Genomic DNA, 23671 nt, shown 5'->3' with positions numbered 1-23671 from the left:
TAGCTGGCAACCACTTGACCTTGCCCATCTAAGTCTATAATAGCATATCCTAGAGCAACCAAAAAGACACTAAATGTTGCAACTTTTTACATTTTTTCCCATGAAAAAGGCAGTGACAACAGTAGGTTAGCTGAAAAAATGATCAGAGGAGGTGTGGTCTTCCTGTAGGGTAAGGAATAGCAGCAAAATCTCAAAACAGCATTAGACTCTGCCACACTTTTCTCAGAATAGAGAAATCAGTTTTGAGTGACATTGCCATTTATCTAATTACCCCTAAAATCATTTTGTAGTGATATTCAGCTGCATTGGACTAAGAGCCGGTTCACATTAGCGCGACTTGTCAGCCTGACAAGTCGCGCTCCCTCGCGGTCCATTGACCGCTACAGGACCCGTTCTAATAGGAGCGACACAAGTCGTTCCGACTTAGAAAAAGGGTCCTGTACTATTTCGGGGCGACCTCGGAGCGACTTGCATAGACTTCCATTATGTGAAGTCCATGCAAGTCGCTCCGAAGTCGTGGTGCAATGTAATGCACAAGTCGCCCCCGAAGTAGTAAGGAGTCGTGTCGCCTCAGTGTGAACCGACTCTAAATGCCATCAGTTTAGTTATGATCGCACTCCATTTGCTGTTCAAATAACGAACAAGCTTTTGCTACTAGTAACCCATCTGAAAAAGCCATTTCTTTAAATGAATGATATAAGGGTGTGGTGTCATTCATACCACTTAAATCCGGAATTACACATTCAGCACAGTCCATGGACTGCGATCATAGCAACATAACAGACCCTAAAGGAAACACCATCAATTTTGTCATCATCCTCTGGCAGTGTTCAGAGACATGACTTGTTTTCCTACAACTCACAATGCCTTCCAACCCAAACACATTACATTAGTCATTTTCTCAAACTAATTTTAGCCCATTCGAGCGAAGGTCTTTCCTTTTTCAAATTAGCATTGAAATAGCTTTCCTGAAACATTTCCCTAATCTGCTTGAGTGTACGCTTTTTGGCTACAGTTTGTTTTTCTACTGTATCAAATGTCTGGATTTTCAAGGAGATTTTTTGCAGGAAAGATTATAGCTGCCACGACTGCTAGTAAGCCCTCAAGAATAGTTTTTGAAGGTAATTTTCAACGTGGCCCATGATGCGGTTTGAATCGGCTTCCAAAACGCAGCTCTTATGAGACTCTCGGTCTTTAAGCATTGTTAAGAGTGCCCTGTGAGCAGGAGGCAAGGGACGGAAGGAATTTAACAGATGGAGCTGGCTTAATGGGCTTTGCTTGATTTCTTCAATCCTCAAAGCTTGCAAAATAACAGGTGCAAACTTAGAATAATGAGCTGTATATGAAATGATAACTGGACAAGTACGGTCTTGCACCCTGTCCGCCACAACTTTGGCAATTGCTGTGTGTGTGTCCATGATATATCCACTTGTACTATGTACAGAGCGTATTGCGGACAAGCAGTCTGCCTCAGAGCACCAGCTGCCAATAATGTCCTTCTGGAGATTTTTGAATACATTTTCCGGCAGCTGAAAATGACCTTGACTTTGTAACTGACTGTAGAGTTTCTTAACAAGCTCACCATCCTGGTTAGAGATAAGATGTAAATACCTCTCTAAGTTTGATGATTTAAGTATATCAATTGACGGTGAATGGGATGGCAATAATTTCTGACCTCTGAGGTCATAACATCCGGTTTTGATAAAACTGGTCAAAATGTGGTTTTGATTGGAGGCACAAATGAATTTTCGAATGGGTATTCCCATCTCTTTTGCGTAAATGGCAGCAAGTAAGTTGCCAAAGTTACCGGTGGGAATACATACATCAATTGGGTTCCCAAAAGTTATAAAACCCTGATTGACAAGATCAAGATAAGCAGAAGCATGGTACACAACTTGAGGCAGCAGCCTGGCCCAGTTGATAGAATTGGCAGTACTAAGAGTAGTTCCATATTCAGCTGTAAGAAAGCCGGTGTAATCAGGATTGGTGCATATTCCTTTTATTGCAGTCTGACAAAAATCAAAATCAGATTTCACTCCCAGTGCCAATCCGTTATCTCCTTGACAAGCAATTATTTGTGATTTTTGTATCTGGCTTATTCCATTTTCGGGGTAGAGACAGAAGACGGCCATCCTTCTCCTGTCAAGGTCACTGAGGCGGCTAAACCCGTCCAGAACAGCACTACCTGTGTCTCCAGAAGTAGCTGCAAGGACTAGATAGTTACATGTTTTGGGGACACAATAAGCAAACAAGTGAGGCATAAACTGCAAGGCCAAGTCCTTGAAAGAAGCAGTTGGTCCATGAAAGAGTTCAAGAATGAACTGATTGCCAGACAAATGCCTGATAGGGGCAATTTTTCTACAAGCAAAATTTTCACCATATGCCTTTTCAATAATTTCTCCTAAAACAACAGCTGGGACATCGGTTGGGTGGATGCATCTTTCTAGAATTATCTGTGCCCTTTCAGCATAAGTTGACTTAACCAATCTTTCCCACTCGCCAGCAGTAAGCTTTGGTAGACCATTTTTGGGAACGTAGAGTCCACCATCAGCAGCTAATCCCTCAATGACAACATCACTAAAATATTTTGCTTTGTCTTGGCTCGTTTCAGCTTCACAGCTTTTGGATCTTGTAGAAACAAAAGTATCAGAGTCTACAGTCTGATATTTTTTTACTGCATCAATTACTTTTTCAGCCAAAACCTCTACAGTATCTCCACTCTGGCAGAGTACACGCACATCATGCCACTTTTTATAAAAATGCTTCCTTTTCTGAAGTATATCGCCAATTGAAGCTCTGGACTTTTGCCCAACAATACGATCTACTTTCATTCCTTCGAGCCTCTCAATTATATCCTGTGAATTAACATCAAGATAAACAACTAAGCCATTTTTCTTTGTGTGTTCCATGCTACTAGTGTGAAGAGGGTTGGAGCCCGTAAGGGAAATCACACTTCCAGATGCTGAAAACTTTAAAAGGGCTTTTCCTTCCTCTTCTAAAAACTGCTCATCGCCAACTTCCTGCAATTTATTGGACACACTCATGTTCCAGTCTTTTTCAAGGACATCGTCATCCACATCTATAAAAGGACAGCCCAGCTTGTGGCCAAGAATTCTACCAACTGAGGTCTTCCCGGACCCTGGAGGACCCATCAAGATAAGATTCTTTTCTCCTACAAGGGAACTGAGGGTGGAAAGCCATAACTTCAGCAGTCTGGAATGTGCTGCTGGCTTTGAAAATAGAATGTGAAACATTTTATTCCTGGAATGTTGGTTAAAAAGGCGGGCACCTGCCATTGACTTGGTAAACATGTAAACTTTATGTGAAATCTGTTAACACATTTAAAAGAAAACAAATTAATAAGGCACATGGTAATGTACAGTTTGAAAATACAATTTAAATGGCAAAAATGGCAAGTAAAATATAAAAACATACTTGAGGCAAGAAAATATTGAGATACATTTATATGCAATACAAAAAAAAAAGAATCTTGTCCTTGCATTAATATTGCAACCAATTCTCGTTTCCATTACCTACTAGAGACTCATGTTGAAAGCTCTCTGTGTCAGAAGCTGGATGTATGTTTTTTTAAACATTAGAATTAGGTTTTAGAAATAAATACAGAAAAAAATTATTAATACAATAAAAGGATATGTACTTGATTACATATTATAAGAATATAAACATCTTACAGAGTGTGTTAAATGCAACAGATTGATTATTATTATAAGAAAAGGAAAGAAAAAAAATAATAAAAAGAGTCAAAAGGAAAAGAACGTTTAAAGCTGAACTCCGGGATGCACCTTAATTTTCTCCTAAACTTCCCTTCCCCTACATCAAAGAAGCTGTTTTTCCTGTATCTTAGATAATTATACTAAAATCAGACTTTTAAAATACTGCAAAATCATTTTTACTCTCACAGGGGAGATATATCTGGCTGTTGGAATAAGAATCATTGAGGTACCTGACATCACATCCTTTGGCCAGTTGACATGCCCCACTGAATTTCATGTCCCATGGATGTGGGATGGATGTGGGTGCACTATAGGCAGGTACAGTGCATTTTGTTTACTACTCCTGCATGCATAGTTGCACACTTCTGAGCTCGGGAGAGTGTTTAAATGCCCTGTCAATTAGGTCCTACAGACATGGTGAGTGGATCAGACGAGGAGTATCTTTTACGTCATTGGCATAATTACATCATTGCTGATCGATAGGAAGCATGCAGGGGTAGTTACAAGACTTGTGGCCCTGCCCAAGAGAGGCCATAGCTGTCATTAGTCTTAATAGGGAGTGAGCCCTGGCAAGCAGAACATTACAGACCAATTTTTTAGTGACTGTTACACTGTTAAAAAGGTGCATTTTTAGTTTTGACTACAGTTAAGCTTTATTGCTAGCCAACAAAATATAAGAATATAGAAAATATATAGGGAAACTATTTAAGAAAGAAAGCTGCTTAAAGCTGAACCAAAGTCAGCAACATTTACCTCTCCTTCAAATGGTCCAAAGTCCGGCTGGCACTGTCTTTATTGGCTGGCGCAAGAGGATGTCAATCCTGTGCATGTGCTGGAGTTCAGTCTTACCGCCATACAGGCACTGTGCTGGAATGTACACTGAGCTGTGTATGCAATATCCTCAGAAAATTACACTGCTGTCACTTTGGTGTCGTTGCGTGGACGCCAAAGGCAACCCATACATTGATCATTTTTTTTTGTTCAACTAGTTGGTTGAACAAAAAAAATAATAAATGATCCGATTCCCCCATGCACACATTTGAGGTGGGTGGGGGAAATCACTCTGCTGTGCTACTGTAAATCTCACAGGCTGGTTGCATACTTCTGTACAACCAGGGTGTCCATACATGGATCTAAATTTGGCTTGTCCCCTCTGAACCAGACAAATTTTGATCCATGTATGGCTGCCTTTATTGGAGCCTCCCATATGTCTTCAGAACTTTCTTCTCAGGACTAACACAGTATATTCAAATGAACATTAAATAAGTATAAGGCCTCCTTTTAAATTAGCGTTTTTAAGCATTTTTTAGCTTTTTTTTTTTTTTTTTGCAAAACTATACTTCGACAAAAGTTTATGGCTCAAAAATGCTCATACGTGCCAAATAGCAGCTTTTTACAGCTGAAAAACTCATCTTCTAACCCACTGGTTCTGGGTTTTTTTCCAGCCAGAAAATGCTCCTACTAAAAACTGTTGAAAACAGCCTATGTGTGCATGGACACATAGGATAACATGCTGGGGAGTTTACTTGCTGTAGAAAAAAAGGACTGAAGCCAAAAACAACAGCTGTAAAAACGTCCAGTGTGAATGAGGCCGAGCATTTAATTACGATATTGCTTGCCGTAAACAGAACATATATGGTCAAAAGTACATTGAACAATTGATACACATCATTTGAAGAGGGGGTTCTACTCCAAGATGTCATACTTTGAGCTCTCACTCCTCCTTGCCTTGTGTCTGGGTGCCTTTTCAGGGTAATCCATCTTTCTGTATATACTCTGTATATATTGATTCTGTTTATTAACTGCGGAATATCATTTTGACCTTATATGTTCTATTAACTGGAAGCATTATTGTAATTAAATACTTTTCCTTTATACCTATTAAATGTGCATTGCTGTACTGTATAGTGTGCTAGTCCTGATCTTCTGTTTTTGGTACCATTTTGGGGATTAATAGAATTATATACCCTTTGGAGACTTTAGCGCCTACTGCTCCACTTCTTTCCTGCCTTAGACAACCACCATTGACGAGAAAGCCGCTCCAGGTGAGCACATTAGTCATCCATCCACACCATATCCAGGGTTTAGGTGAAGGTGCTAGCACAGCTCGTCTGCAGATACACAATCAAAAGAAATCCGGAATTCGCTGCAACACTTCACCTTTTATGATCCTTCATGCAAAAAACTTCAAAGACTGTGTGGGGTACAGTAAAAGTTGACACGTTTCGCCCTGTGATTAGTGCTTACTCATAACCTTGTCTGAGTTTATGAGTAAGAGCTAGTCACAGCACAAAATGTGTCAACTTTTACTGTACCCCACACTGTCTGATATTTTTTGCATGAAGGATCAATAAAGATGAAGTGTTGCAGCAAATTCCAGATTTCTTTTGATTGTATTTCCCGTTTTACTTTGGATTGGTGTGCTACGGTAGGATCTATTTACTGTCCCACTGGCATCTCTCCCGTCTTTAGAATTACAAATTCCAGAATATCCAACTGGCACCTCTCCTATCTCTGAAAAACTACAAATCCCAGCGTTCACATTTCCCATACTGACAAACACATTCTGCTCTAACTAGACTGACCAGACTCATGTTGGACTCCCTGATAGCCACAGAAATCTACAATCCCTTCCTTTTCCACACCCCATACTGTGACTTCTTATATGTTCAATGGTGGACATACAGAAAATGTTTTTTAAAAAGCCTTACGTCGGTTTGCCTGGGAGAGCCACACTGCCGCAGTAACTAGGTGGTGTGTGGTCGGCAACCGGTCAGAAAATAACCAGTGATTTGATTATAAATATTTTTTTGTGTTTTCTTCACATCTTTATAGAAAAAAAAAAAAAAAAAAGAAGACGAAGACAAGCCTTTCCCAGTCTTTGACAAGCTCTAAAAAACAGGGCCCTCTGATTCCTCTTGAATTGTATTGTAAGTTGTACTGTAACTTTTTTGGTGCTTTATACAGTAAATCCTGTATAATGATAATGACAAATCTACAGTGCATTGCGAAAGTATTCGGCCCCCTTGAACTTTTCGACCTTTTGCCACATTTCAGGCTGCAAACATAAAGATATAAAACTGTAATTTTTTTTGAAAAATCAACAAGTGGGACACAATCATGAAGTGGAACGAAATTTATTAGATATTTCAAACTTTTTTAAACAATAAAAAACTGAAAAATTGGGCGTGCAAAATAATTCAGCCCCCTTGAGTTAATACTTTGTAGCGCCACCTTTTGCTGCGATTACAGCTGTAAGTCGCTTGGGGTATGTCTCTATCAGTTTTGCACATCGAGAGACTGAAATTTTTGCCCATTCCTCCTTGCAAAACAACTCGAGCTCGGTGAAGTTGGATGGAGAGCTTTGTGAACAGCAGTTTTCAGTTCTTTCCACAGATTCTCGATTGGATTCGGGTCTGGACTTTGACTTGGCCATTCTAACACCTGGATATGTTTATTTGTGAACCATTCCATTGTAGATTTTGCTTTATGTTTTGGATCATTGTCTTGTTGGAAAACAAATCTCCGTCCTAGTCTCAGGTCTTTTGCAGACTCCATCAGGTTTTCTTCCAGAATGGTCCTGTATTTGGCTCCATCCATCTTCCCATCAATTTTAACCATCTTCCCTGTCTCTGCTGAAGAAAAGCAGGCCCAAACCATGATGCTGCCACCACCATGTTTGACAGTGGGGATGGTGTGTTCAGGGTGATGAGCTGTGTTGCTTTTACACCAAACATAACGTTTTACATTGTTGCCAAAAAGTTCGATTTTGGTTTCATCTGACCAGAGCACCTTCTTCCACATGTTTGGTGTGTCTCCCAGGTGGCTTGTGGCAAACTTTAAACTACACTTTTTATGGATATCTTTAAGAAATTACTTTCTTCTTGCCACTCTTCCATAAAGGCCAGATTTGTGCAGTATACGACTGATTGTTGTCCTATGGACAGAGTCTCCCACCTCAGCTGTAGATCTCTGCAGTTCATCCAGAGTGATCATGGGCCTCTTGGCTGCATCTCTGATCAGTCTTCTCCTTGTATGAGCTGAAAGTTTAGAGGGACGGCCAGGTCTTCGTAGATTTGCAGTGGTCTGATACTCCTTCCATTTCAATATTATCGCTTGCACAGTGCTCCTTGGGATGTTTAAAGCTTGGGAAATCTTTTTGTATCCAAATCCGGCTTTAAACTTCTCCACAACAGTATCTCGGACCTGATTGGTGTGTTCCTTGTTCTTCATGATGCTCTCTGCGCTTTAAACGGACCTCTGAGACTATCACAGTGCAGGTGCATTTATACGGAGACTTGATTACACACAGGTGGATTCTATTTATCATCATTAGTCATTTAGGTCAACATTGGATCATTCAGAGATCCTCACTGAACTTCTGGAGAAAGTTTGCTGCACTGAAAGTAAAGGGGCTAAATAATTTTGCACTCCCAATTTTTCAGTTTTTTATTTGTTAAAAAAGTTTGAAATCTTAAAAATTTTAAAAGTTCAAGGGGGCCGAATACTTTCGCAATGCACTGTAGATGTTAACCACTTGCCGACCGCCGCACGACTATCTACGTCGGCGGTCAGCCCCTCACAGGCAAACTAACGTAGGGCTACGTTGCTTGCTTGTGAGGGTCTAGGGAGCGAGCGCGCGCCCCCCGGGGCGCGCTCCCGCTCCCGCGTGGTCACGGACCCCCCCGCGCGTGTGACCAGCGGACCCGATGTCCGCCGGTCACTCGGCGATCGGCGGGGGAGAGGGAGAATGTCAGGCAGCTTGTGTAAACAAACTGCCTGTCATTCTCCTCGCTGCAAAGACACTGATAAAACGGATCTGGTATGTAGATCCGTTGATCAGTGTCCTTACAGCTAGAGCCACAGCCAATCACAGTAGAAACCACGCCCCTAGGGACACACACAGCCCCTCCCTTCCAAATAAAGTTAACCCCTTCACTACCAGTGTATTTTTACAGTAACAGTGCATATGTATAGCACTGATTACTGTAGAAATGTCACTGGTAACCCCAAAAGTGTCAAAAATGTCAGTCAAGGGTCCGATCTGTCCGCCGCAATGTCGCAGTACCGCAAAAAAAATCGCAGATCGCCGCCATTACGCGTTAAAAAAAAAACAACAAAAATGACAAAAATCTTTCCCTTTGTTAGTAAACGCGATAACTTTTGCGCAAACCAATCAAAATACGCTTTTTGCGATTTTTTTTACCAAACATAGGTAGCATAAAATAAATTGGCCGAAAATTTTTAAAAATTTTGATTTTTACATTTTTTTTTGGGGGAATTTCATATAAAAAAATGTGAAAAATATTGTTATTTTTGCAAAATTGACGCTCTTTTTTTGTTTATAGCGCGTGATCAAAAAATCGCACAGGTGATCAAATACCACCAAAAGAAAGCTCTGTTTGTGGGAAAAAAAGGACGTCAAATTCGTTTAGGTACAGCGTCGCACGACCGCGCAATTGTGCGTTAAATTCACGCAGTGCCGAATCGCAAAATACCCCCTGGTCGGAATGGGGGTAAAATCTTCCGGGGCTTAAGTGGTTAAGGGCAACCTATTTGCTATTCTTTTAGCCATTTTAGGTTAAAGGATGCTACAATGTCTTTCAAAACTCCTATCTGGCTTTATAAAGTTTCTTTCCTTCAAATGTAAAGTTTGGCAGCCACCAGCATGAGTAATTATACACCTTCGATGAACAGTGACTGAAAGGTTGAGTGGTTTCCAGACAGTAATTAGCAATACTACAAGGTCATAGCTACTTGAAGAAATGCCAAGTGTGTCCTAAGCGAACAAACGGCAAAGTCAGAAACTGTTTTCAATTGATTCTAACAGTCTCTTCCTCCCAGTGGAATAAGGTTTGGAAAATGCCGAGAGTCATTATCTGTTACTGCAATTTTATTCATTAATGCTACTTAAATTTATTTTGTGCTGAACTCGGACTTCCCAATCGACATAGTAGGCCTTTAACTAAAACTATTGTCATCTCAAAGGCCTCGGATTAGGTGATATTGCTTTGGTTTATTTTAGATGTTAAGTTAAATTTTAGGTTATGGTGATTTTTTAAGAATATCTCAGTGTAATACAAAAATATTAAAGTGTATCTCTCCAATACATGCACATTTTTGCCATTGTATAAAGCAGTAATAAACCTAAAACATTATATTGCAGCTTACTAATTCTTAGATGGGATAGCTGCATTCAGTTTCTTTTTTATTATTATTATACAGGATTTATATAGCGCCAACAGTTTGCGCAGCGCTTAACAAAATGAAGGCAGACATTACAGTTACAATACAATTTGGAACAAGAGGAATCAGAGGGCCCTGCTTGTTAGAGCTTACAATGTAAAAGGGAGGGTCAATTGATACAAAAGGTAATAGCTGTGGGGGATGAGCTGATGGAGAAAGTGAAACAGTGTTATTAGTTAGTAGCCGGATAGGCTTCTCTAAAGAGAAGGGTTTTCAGGGATCGTCTAAAGATGGATAGATTAGGGGACAGTCGGACAGTTTGGGGTAGAGAGTTCCAAAGAATGGGAGAAGCTCTGGAGAAATCCTGGAGGCTAGCATGGGAAGAGGTGACAAGGGAGCTAAAGAACAGAAGGTCTTGGGAGGACCGAAGAGAGCGGCTTGATTGATATTTTGAGATAAGGCTAGTGATGTAGCTGGGGGCAGAGTTGTGGATGGCTTTGTAAACTATTGTTAGCACTTTGAATTTTATTTGTTGGGTGAGTGGAAGCCAATGAAGGGATTGGCAGAGAGGGGTAGAGGACACTGAACGGTTGGTAAGGTGGATAAGTCTTGCAGCAGCATTCAATATGGATTGAAGGGGGGATAATCTATGCAAGGGTAATCCAATGAGGAGGGAGTTGCAATAGTCGAGGCGAGAGATAACCAAGGTGTGAATTAAAAGCTTGGTGGTGTCGTTGGTTAAAAAGGGCCATATTCTAGCGAAGTTGCGGAGGTTAAGGCGGCATGATTTGGACAGGGATTGGATGTGAGCCTGAAAGGACAGTGCAGAGTCCAGGGTTACCCCTAGCATCCTGGCATGTGTGGAAGGACTGATAGTTGTTCCTCTGATCTTGACAGAGAATTCTGAGGAAGGGGCACGTGGAGGAGGAAATATTATGAGCTCAGTTTTAGATAGATTCAGTTTGAGGAAGTGGTGTGACATCCAGGCTGATATGTCGGTTAGTAGATCAGTGATGAGGGAGGAGACTGATGGGGTGAGCTGAGGGGTAGAGAGGTAGATTTGGGTATCATCAGCATAGAAATGGTAGTGGAAGCCATGGGAGGCTATTAGCTGACCCAGGGAGGTATAGATTGAGAATAGTAGCGGTCTAAGGACAGAACCTTGGGGGACCCCAACAGTAAGAGGAGTGGCAGGGGAGTAAGCGGAATTGTAAGTGACACTGAAGGTGCGGTGAGATAGGTAAGATTCGACCAATGGAGAGCACAGTCACGGAGACAGAGCAAACTGAGTTTTTTGAGAAGGAGGGGGTGGTCAACAGTATCAAAGGCAGCAGAGAGGTCCAAGAGTAAGAGTATTGAGTAGGGACTATTGTTTTTATTTTTTATGCTTTCTTTCTTCTATTTTCATCTGTTGATCTGGCCAGTAAGCCCATTGTTTTTCAAAAAATCTCTTGCAGATGTATCAGTTACAGGGATGAGAAACAATTTACCACTGACAGGGCTTTATTCATGTAAAACCTTTATCCCAAAAGGAAAAAAAACTGTTTGCTGTAACTACTTATAAATTGTGAGATGAAATTTGTCTTCAGTTTTTTAGTGTATTTAATCCACTTTCAAACCAGGCCAATTCTGAAACTTCTCTCCTAAATGTATAAATCTACTTTTTTTTTGCTAGAAAATTACTTAGAACCCCCAAACATATGTATATATATATATATATACATACACACATACACACACACAGTATCTCACAGAAGTAAGTACACCCCTCACATTTTTGTAAATATTTTATTATATCTTTTCATGTGACAACACTGAATAAATTACACTTTGCTACAATGTAAAGTAGTGAGTGTACAGCTTGTATAAAAGTGTCAATTTTCTGTCCCATTAAAATAACTCAACACACAGCCATTAATGTCTAAACTGCTGGCAGCAAAAGTGAGTACACCCCTAAGTGAAAATGTCCAAATTGGGCCCAATTAGCCATTTTCCCTCGCCGGTGTCATGTGAATTGTTAGTGTTAAAAGGTCTCATGTGTAAATGGGGAGCAGGTGTGTTAAATTTGGCGTTATCGCACTCACCCTCTCATACTAGTCACTGGAAGTTCAACATGGCACCTCTTGGCAAAGAACTCTCTGGGGATCTGAAAAAAGGAATTGTTGCTCTACATAAAGATGGCCTAGGTTATAGGAAAATTTCCAAGACCCTGAGACTGAGCTGCAGTATGGTGGCCAAGACCATACAGCGGTTTACCAGGACAGTTTCCACTCATAACAGGCTTTACCATGGTCGACCTATGAAGTTGAGTGCACGTGCTCAGCGTCATATCCAGAGGTTGTCTTTGGAAAATAGACTTATGAGTACTGCCAGCATTGCTGCAGAGGTTGAAGGGGTGGGGGTTCAGCCTGTCAGTGCTCAGACCATACGCCGCACACTGCATCAGATTGGTCTGCATGGCTGTCATCCCAGAAGGAAGCCTCTTCTAAAGATGATGCACAAGAAAGCCCACAAATAGTTTGCTGAAGACAAGTAGTCTAAGGACATGGATTACTGGAACCATGTCCTGTGGTCTGATGAGACCAAGATAAACATATTTGGTTCAGATGGTGTCAAGCATGTGTGGTGACAACCAGGTGAGAAGTACAAAGACAAGTGTGTCTTGCCTACAGTCAAGCATGGTGGCGGGAGTGTCATGGTCTGGGGCTGCATGAGTGTTGCCGGCACTGGGGAGCTACAGTTCATTGAGGAAACCATGAATGCAAACATGTACTGTGACATACTAAAGCAGAGCATGATACCCTCCCTTCGGAGACTGGGCTGCAGAGCAGGATTCCAACAAGATAACGACCCCAAACACACCTCCAAGACGACCACTGCCTTGCTAAAGAAGCTGAGGGTAAAGGTGATGGACTGGCCAAGCATGTCTCCAGACCAAAACCCTATTGAGCATCTGTGGGGCATCCTCAAAAGGGAAGGTGGAGGAGCGCAAGGTCTCTAACATCCACCAGCTCCGTGATGCCATCATGGAGGAGTGGAAGAGGACTCCAGTGGAAACCTGTGAAGCTCTGGTGAACTCCATGCCCAAGAGAGTTAAAGAGGAAGTAAACCCTCCTCTGACACTTGTACCTATAGGTAAGTCTATGATAAGGCTTACCTATAGGTACTGTAAATATCTCCTAAACATGCACCGTTTAGGAGATATTTACCTGACATGCAGCCAGTGACGTCACTGGCGCATGCGCTCTGAAGGAACGGCCGCTCGTGCCGTTCCTTCAGAGACCCGTGCCGTGACCGTCGATCCCGGAAAACGGGCGACTGGACATGTCGCCCGTCATACAGGTTAGCGGATGGCACGGCGGGGGGCTCGTTCTAAGGTAAGTATTTCATAATGAGCTAGTATGCGGTGCATACTAGCTCATTATGTGTTTCTCTTACAGGTTGCAAACAGAAGAGAATTTTTTTTTTCAGGTTTACAACCTCTTTAAAGCAGTGCTGGAAAATAATGGTGGCCGCACAAAATATTGACACTTTGGGCCCAATTTGGACATTGTGACTTAGGGGTGTATTCACATTTGTTGCCAGTGGTTTAGACATTAATGGCTTTGTGTTGAGTTATTTTGAGGGGACAGCAAGTTTACACTGTTATACAAGCTGTATACTCCCTACTTTACATTGTAGAAAACTGTAATTTCTTCAGTGTTGTCACAAGAAAAGATATAATAAAATATTTACAAAAATGTGAGGGGTGTACTCACTTCTGTGAGATACTGTGTATATATATATATATATATATATATATATATATATATATATATATATATATATATATATATATATATATTAGCAGAGGCCCTACAGAATAAAATGATGGGTGTTGCAATTCTTTTATGTCACACAGTATTTGCAGCGTTTTTTCAAAAGTTTTTGGAAAAATTACACTTTAATGAATTTTATTGCGCACAAACACAAAATAATAACCAATTTTTGGAAACAAATACAATATTAGGTTACGCCAAGCAAATAGATACCTAACATATCGTGCTTTATAATTGGGCCTGCCCTTAGAATGGCGTCATACTACAGTACTTAAAATTGTCCATAGGTGACACTTTAAATGCCTATACAGGTTACTAGTTTGTAGATACACAGGAGGTCTGGTGCTAGAATTATTGTTCTCACTCTGATAGTTGCGACAATACCTCACATGTGTGGTGCAATCACCTTTTACATATGAGTGCAGGAGTAATCTCTGTTTTCGCATTTGCGCCTAAGCACAGGGTAACGGAGGTGCTTTCAAAATATATATATATTTTATTATAATTATTTATTTTATACAAAACTTTTTTTTTACAGTCTTTAATTTTTTATTTTTTTTTATAACTTTATTACTATCACAAGGGATGAACAACATATTTTGTGACAGCATAGACCCTGACAGGTCCTCTCTCTTTATGGAGAGATCTGGGGTCTATTAAACCCCAAATCTATCCTCTGGCCTCCAATGCAGCCAATCAGACACAGATCGGTCTGATCGGCTGCTTTCCTGGCAGCGAACGGGCAGGTAAACAGAGAGGCGGAACCAGAAGGGACGACATACTCGTCACTTCCTGTTTCCAGGGTCACAGACAGGGATGAACGTTAGTTCCTCTCTCTCTGTTGTAATCGAATGGAAGAGCCCGGAAAGGCGGTGCCATCAGCGGTGGGGGGGGGGGGACTCCTTTCCACCACTCGCAGAAATGATTCAGTTGCTATTCAGCCACTGAATCACTTCTGCTGAAAAGGGAATCGCCAGCTGAAAATTTTCATACCGGGATGATGCTTGCAGGTGCAAGTATCATCCCGGTATAACCACTGCAACCCGAGGACGTCAATGGACGTCCTACAGGCGCCAAGTGGATAAATCTGCTAGTAAATCTAACACTCCCCTTCCCCCAACTGGCAATGCTGATGTCTAAAGATGCCCCTGTGCTCCTTCATCCAGAGTGGAGGCACTCTAATACAGGTGTTACTGGCTAGATCACAAGGTGAAAACAGAGAGAAAACCATAAATTAAAGAAAATTAGTACAGCCACTACTTTTAATGATTGTTGCTGCAATATATTACATTTTTGGTTTTGGATTTAATATCACTTTAGGTTACATTTTAAGTTATTTAAGAATTTTTTAAGAATATGTCAGCGCAATACTGATAAAAATATAGGATTTTTTTTTTAAAGGTTAACTTTATTGTTTGCAAATGAACAGGTACAAACTACATGTAAACTACATGTAAACATTGTCAGAATATCCAGTCAGTGAAGAACCAGCAAGCAAGTACTGAAAAACGTATCAGAACATGACTTATGTAGAGAGAGGGGGAAAAAAAACACACACAATCCCATCACAAAATGCAATGAGGATACGATTATTAGGCTCCATTTACATAATGGTGACGGGTTTGAGGTGCCATTGCAAATCACGGGAATAACACGGGCATCCTGCGATTTTCAATGATTCGGGATCGCGGGCAGGATCTTGCCGATTCTATCCTCGATCCCGAATCATTACAAATCGCGGGACGCCCATGCTATTCCCATGATTTTCAATGGCACCCCAAACACAATGCAATTTTGCCGTGATTTTCGCCCAACGACTCGCAGTAAAAATCGTGCAAAAGGAATCTCGGGTCCTGTTGCACAAAAAAAGTACAAGAACTTCTTTTAGGCGACAGGCATCCCGCGATTCTGTTTGTGCGATTTTACAGCGATTCGTCGGGTGACTATTGTGGCAAAATCGCCCTGCGTTTGGGGTGCCATTGCAAATCACGGGAATTCGCACGGACGTCCCCCGATTTGCAATGAATCGGGATTGCAGCGATTCTGTCCTCGATCCGGTATGCCAGCATGTGAACGAAGCCTCAGGTGAAATGGGTTGTTCAGACTCTACCAATGGGGTCCAGATTTTGTTACAATTCTTAGGGCAATCCCTGGCTTTGTATGTAAGTTTGCATAGTGGAGTCGCCTGATTGACTAAATTGAGCCAAAAAGTTATAGTAAGGAGGGCTTGCAATTTTCAATGCATAGCTATAGACTTCTTGGCATAGAACAGGACCAATCGCAGGAAAAAATTTATTTCGGCAGAGGCTGTCATCATCTATATAACCTAGTAGGCAACGTAATGGATTACAAATATTAGGCAGTTGTGTGAGTAAGCTGATAGAAGCAGTTACTTCTTACCAAAAGGCTCCAATAGGTGGACACTCCCAGACCATATGGAAGAATGTGCCATCCACTGAGGAGCATTTAGAGCAGACAGGGGAGGATAACTTACCAATGGGATAAAGGAGACAAAGAATAGTATGATCTATAAAGAAACATATAGTGGCCATACACTATATGAAAAATCGGCCGAAATTCAGTCATTTGGACAGTTCGTTCGTTTTTCGGCCAGTTAATGGGCACAAATCGGTAATCAGTTGTGATGTTTTTGAGCCAAAAAAAACGAAAAATTTGGAAATTTTCTGCCGAATGAAGGCTAAATTGAAAGGTTAAAAGAGAAGTATGGCTTTAAATTTTTTTCCAGTATTATACTTACCTAGGTGGATGCTACATCTGTTCCCCGGCGCTTCCACACTGAGAACCGAGAGATCAAACACCGCCGATCACTCCGTTCTGACAGTTCTCCGCTCTGCCCCCTCCTCGCTCACTGGAGCGCTGGGCTGTGAAGGGGGCTTTGGCTGTACATCTACTTTAATGTGTTTCTCATCCAAACTTTTTGCACTAGGTATGTGTGCAAAAACGTAAAAAAAAAACGATTCATTTATGAATTAATTATGTCCATTGAAAGATTTATCAGTCATTACATGATGGCCCGATCATCTGCTCTCACAGCCGAGTGTTCGTTTTCAAAAATGAGTTAGAATGCTTTTTCGTATAGTGTATGGTCAGCATTCTGTCTGTGTGCCCTGAGTGATGGTCAGCCCAGAAGAATGAATGTGTGGTGGGAGACTGGAGTCACTCATATCCTGTCGGCTTCTGAACCAGGAATCCCTGTGGGCAGAGGAAGAGGAGTGCTTAAGATGTTGCAGGAGCCGGGGCCAGTAGCACCTGTTTGTACAACAGTGTGCCAAGTAAGGGAAACCCACACTACAGAGGCAATGTGCATGCAGGTAGTGAGGGCCGAGGAGCGGCCACCTGATGCACGGGAAGACTGTAGTGGCAGATACCAGTACCGTTTCAACAATGGCAGAGGGGAGTCGATGGCCTGCGGTGAGGAAGACTGTGAGTGTGAGAAGTGAGGAAGAGAGCGGGGCCATTGATGTGGGGTCTCCTAGCTTTCAACATCGCTGTGGATCCTTGGAGGAAGGGATTTATGTTTGGAAGTCAGAGGAAGAGACATATTGGGACTGGGGAACGGATCAACAGAGCAGTTCGGCCAGTCCTGGCATTCATGATGAGGAGACAAGGGATTCAGTGGTACGTGGACAGTGTGCCAAGAATCTGGGGTTCTGCAAGGCCTACGCTACACGGGTCCCAGACCTAGCCCCACCTCAAACCTATGCCCAGGCTCAGGAACAAAACAAGGCCTATGCCTCCCTCATCACAAGAAAGGAGACCTTATACTCCCCACCTGGGAGAGGCAACATACAAACCCTCCCCAGGTTCTCCAGACTGAAATGGCTGATACAGAGAAAGGTGGCCTTGGAATACGGATACGACTATCCTTATGCTCCTAGGGAAATAATGTTGGAGATAGAGGCCAGGAGAGAAGCTTGCTGTGTGGGATTTTCTCTACATCCCAAAACCCCACTGCAACCAGTCTAAGACCGAGCTGTGGAAGATGTTTCAATCTGTTAAAGCCAATTGGAATTTGGAGCGGGCTATCTACATTGACCATGTGGTGGGCCGCCGCCCAAACGCATCTGGCCAGGCTTGGTCTATCCGTGTGAAAGACTCTGAAGGGAAAATTGCTTGGATCCCACATCCTGACTACTATTGCTAAGGATGCCGGATGTTACCCTTTGCAGAACTGTGTGTTAAGGCTGGCTAGCCTAAGTTGCTTGAAGAAGAAGAGGGGCTACAGTTCATAGTTCAAGTTCATTCTTAGGGGCAAAGCCCTATTCCCAATACCCCTTTCCCTTCTATCCTTGCAAAGGGGAGTGAGAAATCTGCAAAACTGTCACCACTGGATGGTTTCATCAAAGAGGGCCAACCCTCTAACTATATAAAGAGACTCTTGCTAAAGAAGGACTCTAGTGATTAAATAACTTTGCTAAAATGGAGATCCTTTGGGCCATCGGGCCAGGATCATTCACTACCTTAGAGTTAAAGGGACACTCTGGAAAGAAATTTCGGCCATCGGGCCATAGAGGAGGATCTTTTTACAGAGATACTTTTTTTAAAAGACACTTTGTGAAGATTCTGTCGGGCCAGTTGAAGGAACTTTGTACAAGTTGCTACCTCGGGAGAGCAGGTAGTGGCTTGAAGTGTCTTTGGAGAAGGGGGTGCCAGAATGTGAGGGGCCCCTGAAGAGACTGATAACCCTCACAAGTTTGCTCAAGCTCCAGCAAACAATTTGTCCCAAAGAAGACATGTTGCCTCGGTGCTGCGAGTGGGAAGGACACTTTGAGCATCAGTCGGATGGACTCCGCATGTCTTCATGAACTTGTGGGCTTGACTGAAATAGGAGGATAGTCAGTGCCCAGGTGCTAAAAAGGGACTGTGCCTATTTCAGTCACAAATATGTGACACATAAAGTGAGGTAGATAGTTAGTTTGATAGGGTTTGGTTGTCTTATAAAAATATAAAACAATCCTTATTCGTGATCCATCATGTCCATGAAAATGCCCATTACTCGGGTGAAAAGCATTGACGTAATTTCCGGTACGGCTGGAACGCATCGTCACTTCCGGTCTGCTTCCTGGATGTCAGTGGAACGCACGCTATAGCAGCGTCCACCACCATTGTTGGTTTTCTATGCCATGCGGTTTTTTTCTCATATATTTTGTAAGTATGTTTTATATGCGTTGGGGGAATAAATAACCATAAACATACTATACTATTGGTCCTTTTTTCTTTTATCTGGGATTAATGGAGGTCCAACTCGGAGTGATCCCATATAAGGCATCCATAATCCTGGAATTATCCCTACTAAGAGCCTGATTGTCAGAGCCATTTATGATCTTGTCAAGCGATTGAGTCTTATATTTGTGGTGAGTAGGGAACCGAGAGGGTCTGGCCACTCACTTGAGCACCGTTTGAACGATCGTTTTTTTGCACCTGAGCACTTTATTGGACACAATATTATTTAACCACTTGCCGACCGCCGCACGACTATCTACGGCGGCGGTCAGCCCCTCACAGGCAAAGTGACGTAGGTCTACGTCGCTCGCCTGTGAGGGTTTAGGGAGCGAGCGCGCGCCGCCGGAGGCGCGCTCCCGCTCCCGCGTGGTCACGGACCCCCCCGCGCGTGTGACCGGCGGACCCGATCGCCGCCGGCCACTCTGCGATCGGCGGGGGAGAGGGAGAAAGTCAGGCAGCTTGTGTAAACAAGCTGCCTGTCATTCTCCTCTCTGTATGAGAGCTGATCACATGGATCTACTATGTAGATCCATTGATCACTCTGCATACAGTTGAAGCCACAGCCAATCACAGTTAGAATCACGCCCCTAGGGACACACACAGCCCCTCCCTCTCAAATAAAGTTAACCCCTTCACTACCAGTGTATTTTTACAGTAACAGTGCATATATATAGCACTGATTACTGTAGAAATGTCACTGGTAACCCCAAAAGTGTCAAAAATGTCAGTCAAGGGTCCGATCTTTCCGCCGCAATGTCGCAGTACCGCAAAAAAAATCGCAGATCGCCGCCATTACGCGTTAAAAAAAAAACAACAAAAATGACAAAAATCTTTCCCTTTGTTAGTAAACGCAATAACTTTTGCGCAAACCAATCAAAATACGCTTTTTGCGATTTTTTTTACCAAACATAGGTAGCATAAAACAAATTGGCCGAAAATATTAAAAAATTTTGATTTTTACATTTTTTTTGGGGGGAATTTCATATAAAAAAAAGGGAAAAATATTGCTATTTTTGCAAAATTTACGCTCTTTTTTTGTTTATAGCGCGTGATCAAAAAATCGCACAGGTGATCAAATACCGCCAAAAGAAAGCTCTGTTTGTGGGAAAAAAAGGACGCCAAATTCGTTTAGGTACAGCTTCGCACGACCGCGCAATTGTCCGTTAAAGTCACGCAGTGCCGAATCGCAAAATACCCTCTGGTCGTTTAGCAGCCAAATCCTCCGGGGCTTAAGTGGTTAAGGACTGTTTGATCATTTTGTCACCATTAATAATAATAACTTATTGGACACATCACGAATAAGGATTGTTTTATATTTTTATAACACATGTTTACTTTCTATATATTGAAATGCTAGCGCTGTTTTAAATTAATTTTGTATATTTCTCTAAGAATTACTTAGATGCACAGCAGCTGCATTAATTTGTAACACGGATATTTAGTTATATAGCACCAGTAGCGCGGGTTTTAATTTCATTTATCTCACAGGGTTTGGTTGTCACCTGTCCCAGGAGTAACAGCCGAACGCAGAGTCAAGTGTGCCGGAAGTGACATCTACCAGAATGTGTAGCTAGGGACTTTGCGGTGAGAAGGTCGCCTCTGAGGAGAGGGCAGTGTCACCGGTTTAGGTAGAAATGTTTTATAATGTGTTTAACTACAGTTTCTTTCCTTTGCAGGCTCGCACTGGATTTCCGGGTCTGGCTAGGCCCTCCATCATTTGCAATGTAAATATTGTGTCTAGTTAGTCAGTCAGGATGACATTTTTCACCTGCACCTGCAGATTTTTGTTTGGCAGGGGGTGCTTTAAGTTTAATGTGCCTATTGTTTGTAAATTACTTTTGTGCAGAGATATATATATTTTTCCATGTAATTTAATAGGTCTCTTGACTTTGTACATTTGTTTTTTCCCTTTTCCCCCTTTCCAGGTTTGTGGGATACTCCTCAAAATTTAAAAAAAAAAATAATAATTTTTGTAGGGGGCGGCTGCCCGAGAGCCAGTGAGGACATGGCTCGTTTGGTGGGGAGGAGTGTAGCACCCTCTTAGGTAGGTGCTAGAGAGTGAGTATAGTTTTTGGCTCTATCCGCCTATCAGAGGAGCAGCAGGTAAATTTTATATTGCTCTCTGCTTAACAGGGAGCAGGATCTGTGAGTTAGGTCTGCTCAATGTGCTCAGTGTGTGATTCATGTGGGGAGGCACATTGGACAGTGGAGGAAGCCTGGCCAATGAGTACACAGGCTTTGATACAGGCCCAGTGATTGGCACAGACTGGTTGTGTCGGAGCATTGTGGGGTGTAGTATAAAAGCCAGGAGCACATGTGCTTGGGGTCTTTGGCTGGTGAGCAGAGTCCCAGAAGGAGGGTGGCAGCTGCCTCCTCTTCTGCAGCAGTTGGTGTATGGTCACAGGCCGTCAGCCTGGTGAGCCAGAAGTGACTAGCTGAACCCAGAGGTCCAGAAGAGCTGACTAGGAGGAGTTCAGACACTGGAGGACCTGAAAAACAGTATCATGAGTACAGGGGATCGTGTCTAAGGGCCTGACCAGGAAGGGGGTCACCCCGGAATAGAGTAATCAGAGGACAGGTGTCAGCTGGTGGAGTGAAAGGGGGTGCTAGGCGAGTACCCTGAAGATAAGTGCTAAGCAAGTGTTTATTCAGGAACTTTACCTCAGATTCATCTAGTGGCAAGGTGAAACTACGGCCTAGCCGCATCCTCAGATAGAAGTCCTCAGCATTGTGAATAGTTCAAGTTCTGAAGTATCCCACTCTTCCCTTCTCCCATCCCAATATAAAATAAAACAACAAACACAACAACCCCTAGACTGTTCATTGACTGAGCCGGAGAGTAAAGTGTTATGTTTCGGCATGCAGTTGCTACCGGTAACCCAGAGGGACTTGAAAAGTTGGGAAATCCAGCAGCCCTCAAGGGGGCAGTGCTACAAATTCAAGAGCTTAGAAGGATAATATCCCTGGAAGCTATCTTAGGGGCTCATTCACATTGGTAGGGGTTTGCGTACAATTTCCTGTACAAATCAATGACAGGCTGCGTTTCATACTGGTAACTGCACAGCCGAGCATATACTTGCATACAGGAATGATGCGGGCTCCAAAACGCAAACAGTGTGGAGGGGATTTACTATAATTGGAGCACACAGAAACTGGTGCAGCTGTACATGCTAGCCAATCAACTTCCAGGTTGTATTGCACAAATTGAAGTTAGACACTGATTGGTTACAATGCACAGCTGCACCAGATTATGTGTGCTCCTGTTTTAGTAAATCTCCCCCTATATATGTGTATACATACACACACATATATATATATATATATATATATATATATATATATATATATATATATATATATATATATATGAGCTATGTTCATAAATCCTCTGCTATGATTGCACATTTCAATAATATATTAAATAATATGACATCATATAGAATGTATACAGGTGTAAAATGGCAGCTGTGTGCACCTTACCTGCGGACACCAGGCTGTTTACATGTGCACTGACAGCAACAGAGCAAGCAAGAGCGCTCTCCTCCCCCCTCGCCACAGTCCCAACACACTTCCCAGCATGCTTCACTTTCCTTCTGTTAAAAGGGCAACCTCGTAAAAGGGCAATATGAAGAAAGCATGTCAGGGTGCACAACACTGCTGAATGGTGATGATGGTTTTAATTCAGTTCAGGAAAAAAAAATGTCTCCCATCAGATAGAAAAGAGTAAAACTTTTAAATGACAAAATCCCTAAAATGATGTTAAAGCGGTATTAACCACTTAAGGACCAAGCCTATTTTTGACACTTTTTGTTTACAAGTTAAAATCAGTATTTTTTGCCTAAAAACTACTTAGAACCCCCAAACATTATATATATTTTTTTAGCAAAGACTCTGGAGAATAAAATGGCGGTCATTGCAATATTTTTTGTCGTGCGGTATTTGCGCAGCGGTCTTTCAAACGCCATTTTTTTGGAAATCACATTTCACTGTATTTAGAAAATCTAAACAGTAAAGTTAGCCCATTTTTTTTCTTTATTATGAAAGATGATGTCACGCCGAGTAAATAGATACCCAACATGTTACGGTTTAAAATTGCGCACAGCCGCGGAATGGCGACAAACTACGGTCAATAAAAATCTCCATAGGCGACGCTTTAAACATTTTTAACGGTTACCAGTTTAAAGTTAGAGTGTAGCTCTTTGATCTTAATTATTGCTCACGCTCTGGCGATCGTGGCGATACCTCACATGTGTGGTTTGAACAGCGATTTCATTTGCGGTGCGACTTCCGTATACGTTTTCTTTCGTGCGCAAGCTCCAGGCAACGGGAGCGGCTACATTTTTTTTTCCTATTTATTTTATTAATTTTTTTAAATTTGAACACTGTTTTTTAAAAAAAAAAAAAAAAAAAAAAACTGATCACTTTTAGTGCTGTCACAAGCAATGTAAACATCCCTTGTGACAGCAATATGCAGTGACAGGTACTCTTTATGGAGGGATCGAGGGTCTAAAAGACCCCAGACCCCTCCACTACACTTCTATGTATTCAAAGCGCCGAAAACTGCATTTTTGAATACATTCACTTTTTGAATCTGCCGCCTTTAGCAGCTGAGTAACCCGGATGTGATATCATGGACGCTGCCTCCGGGTTACGTCATCGGAGACACGGATGTGGCTTAGATCGGGACTC

At 42.2% G+C, this 23671-nt stretch overlaps 1 protein-coding gene across 1 annotated transcript; it reads right to left on the bottom strand.

Moving 5' to 3' along the window:
- Nucleotides 1-591: 591 nt before the first annotated feature.
- On the bottom strand, nucleotides 592-22510 carry THNSL1 (threonine synthase like 1). Its single transcript, XM_082257977.1, has 2 exons — nucleotides 22463-22510; nucleotides 592-3329 (listed from the first exon to the last, which is right to left on the bottom strand). The coding sequence occupies exon 2, from the start codon at nucleotides 3309-3311 to the stop codon at nucleotides 1092-1094; it is 2220 nt and encodes a 739-aa protein (XP_082114103.1). The 5' UTR covers nucleotides 3312-3329; nucleotides 22463-22510; the 3' UTR covers nucleotides 592-1091.
- Between the last annotated feature and the right edge of the window lie 1161 nt (nucleotides 22511-23671).

This window comes from Pelophylax lessonae (genome assembly GCF_965119305.1).
Source record: "Pelophylax lessonae genome assembly, chromosome: 5".
NCBI classification, from domain to species: domain Eukaryota; kingdom Metazoa; phylum Chordata; class Amphibia; order Anura; family Ranidae; genus Pelophylax; species Pelophylax lessonae.
This window is presented reverse-complemented; position numbering and strand designations above follow the sequence as displayed.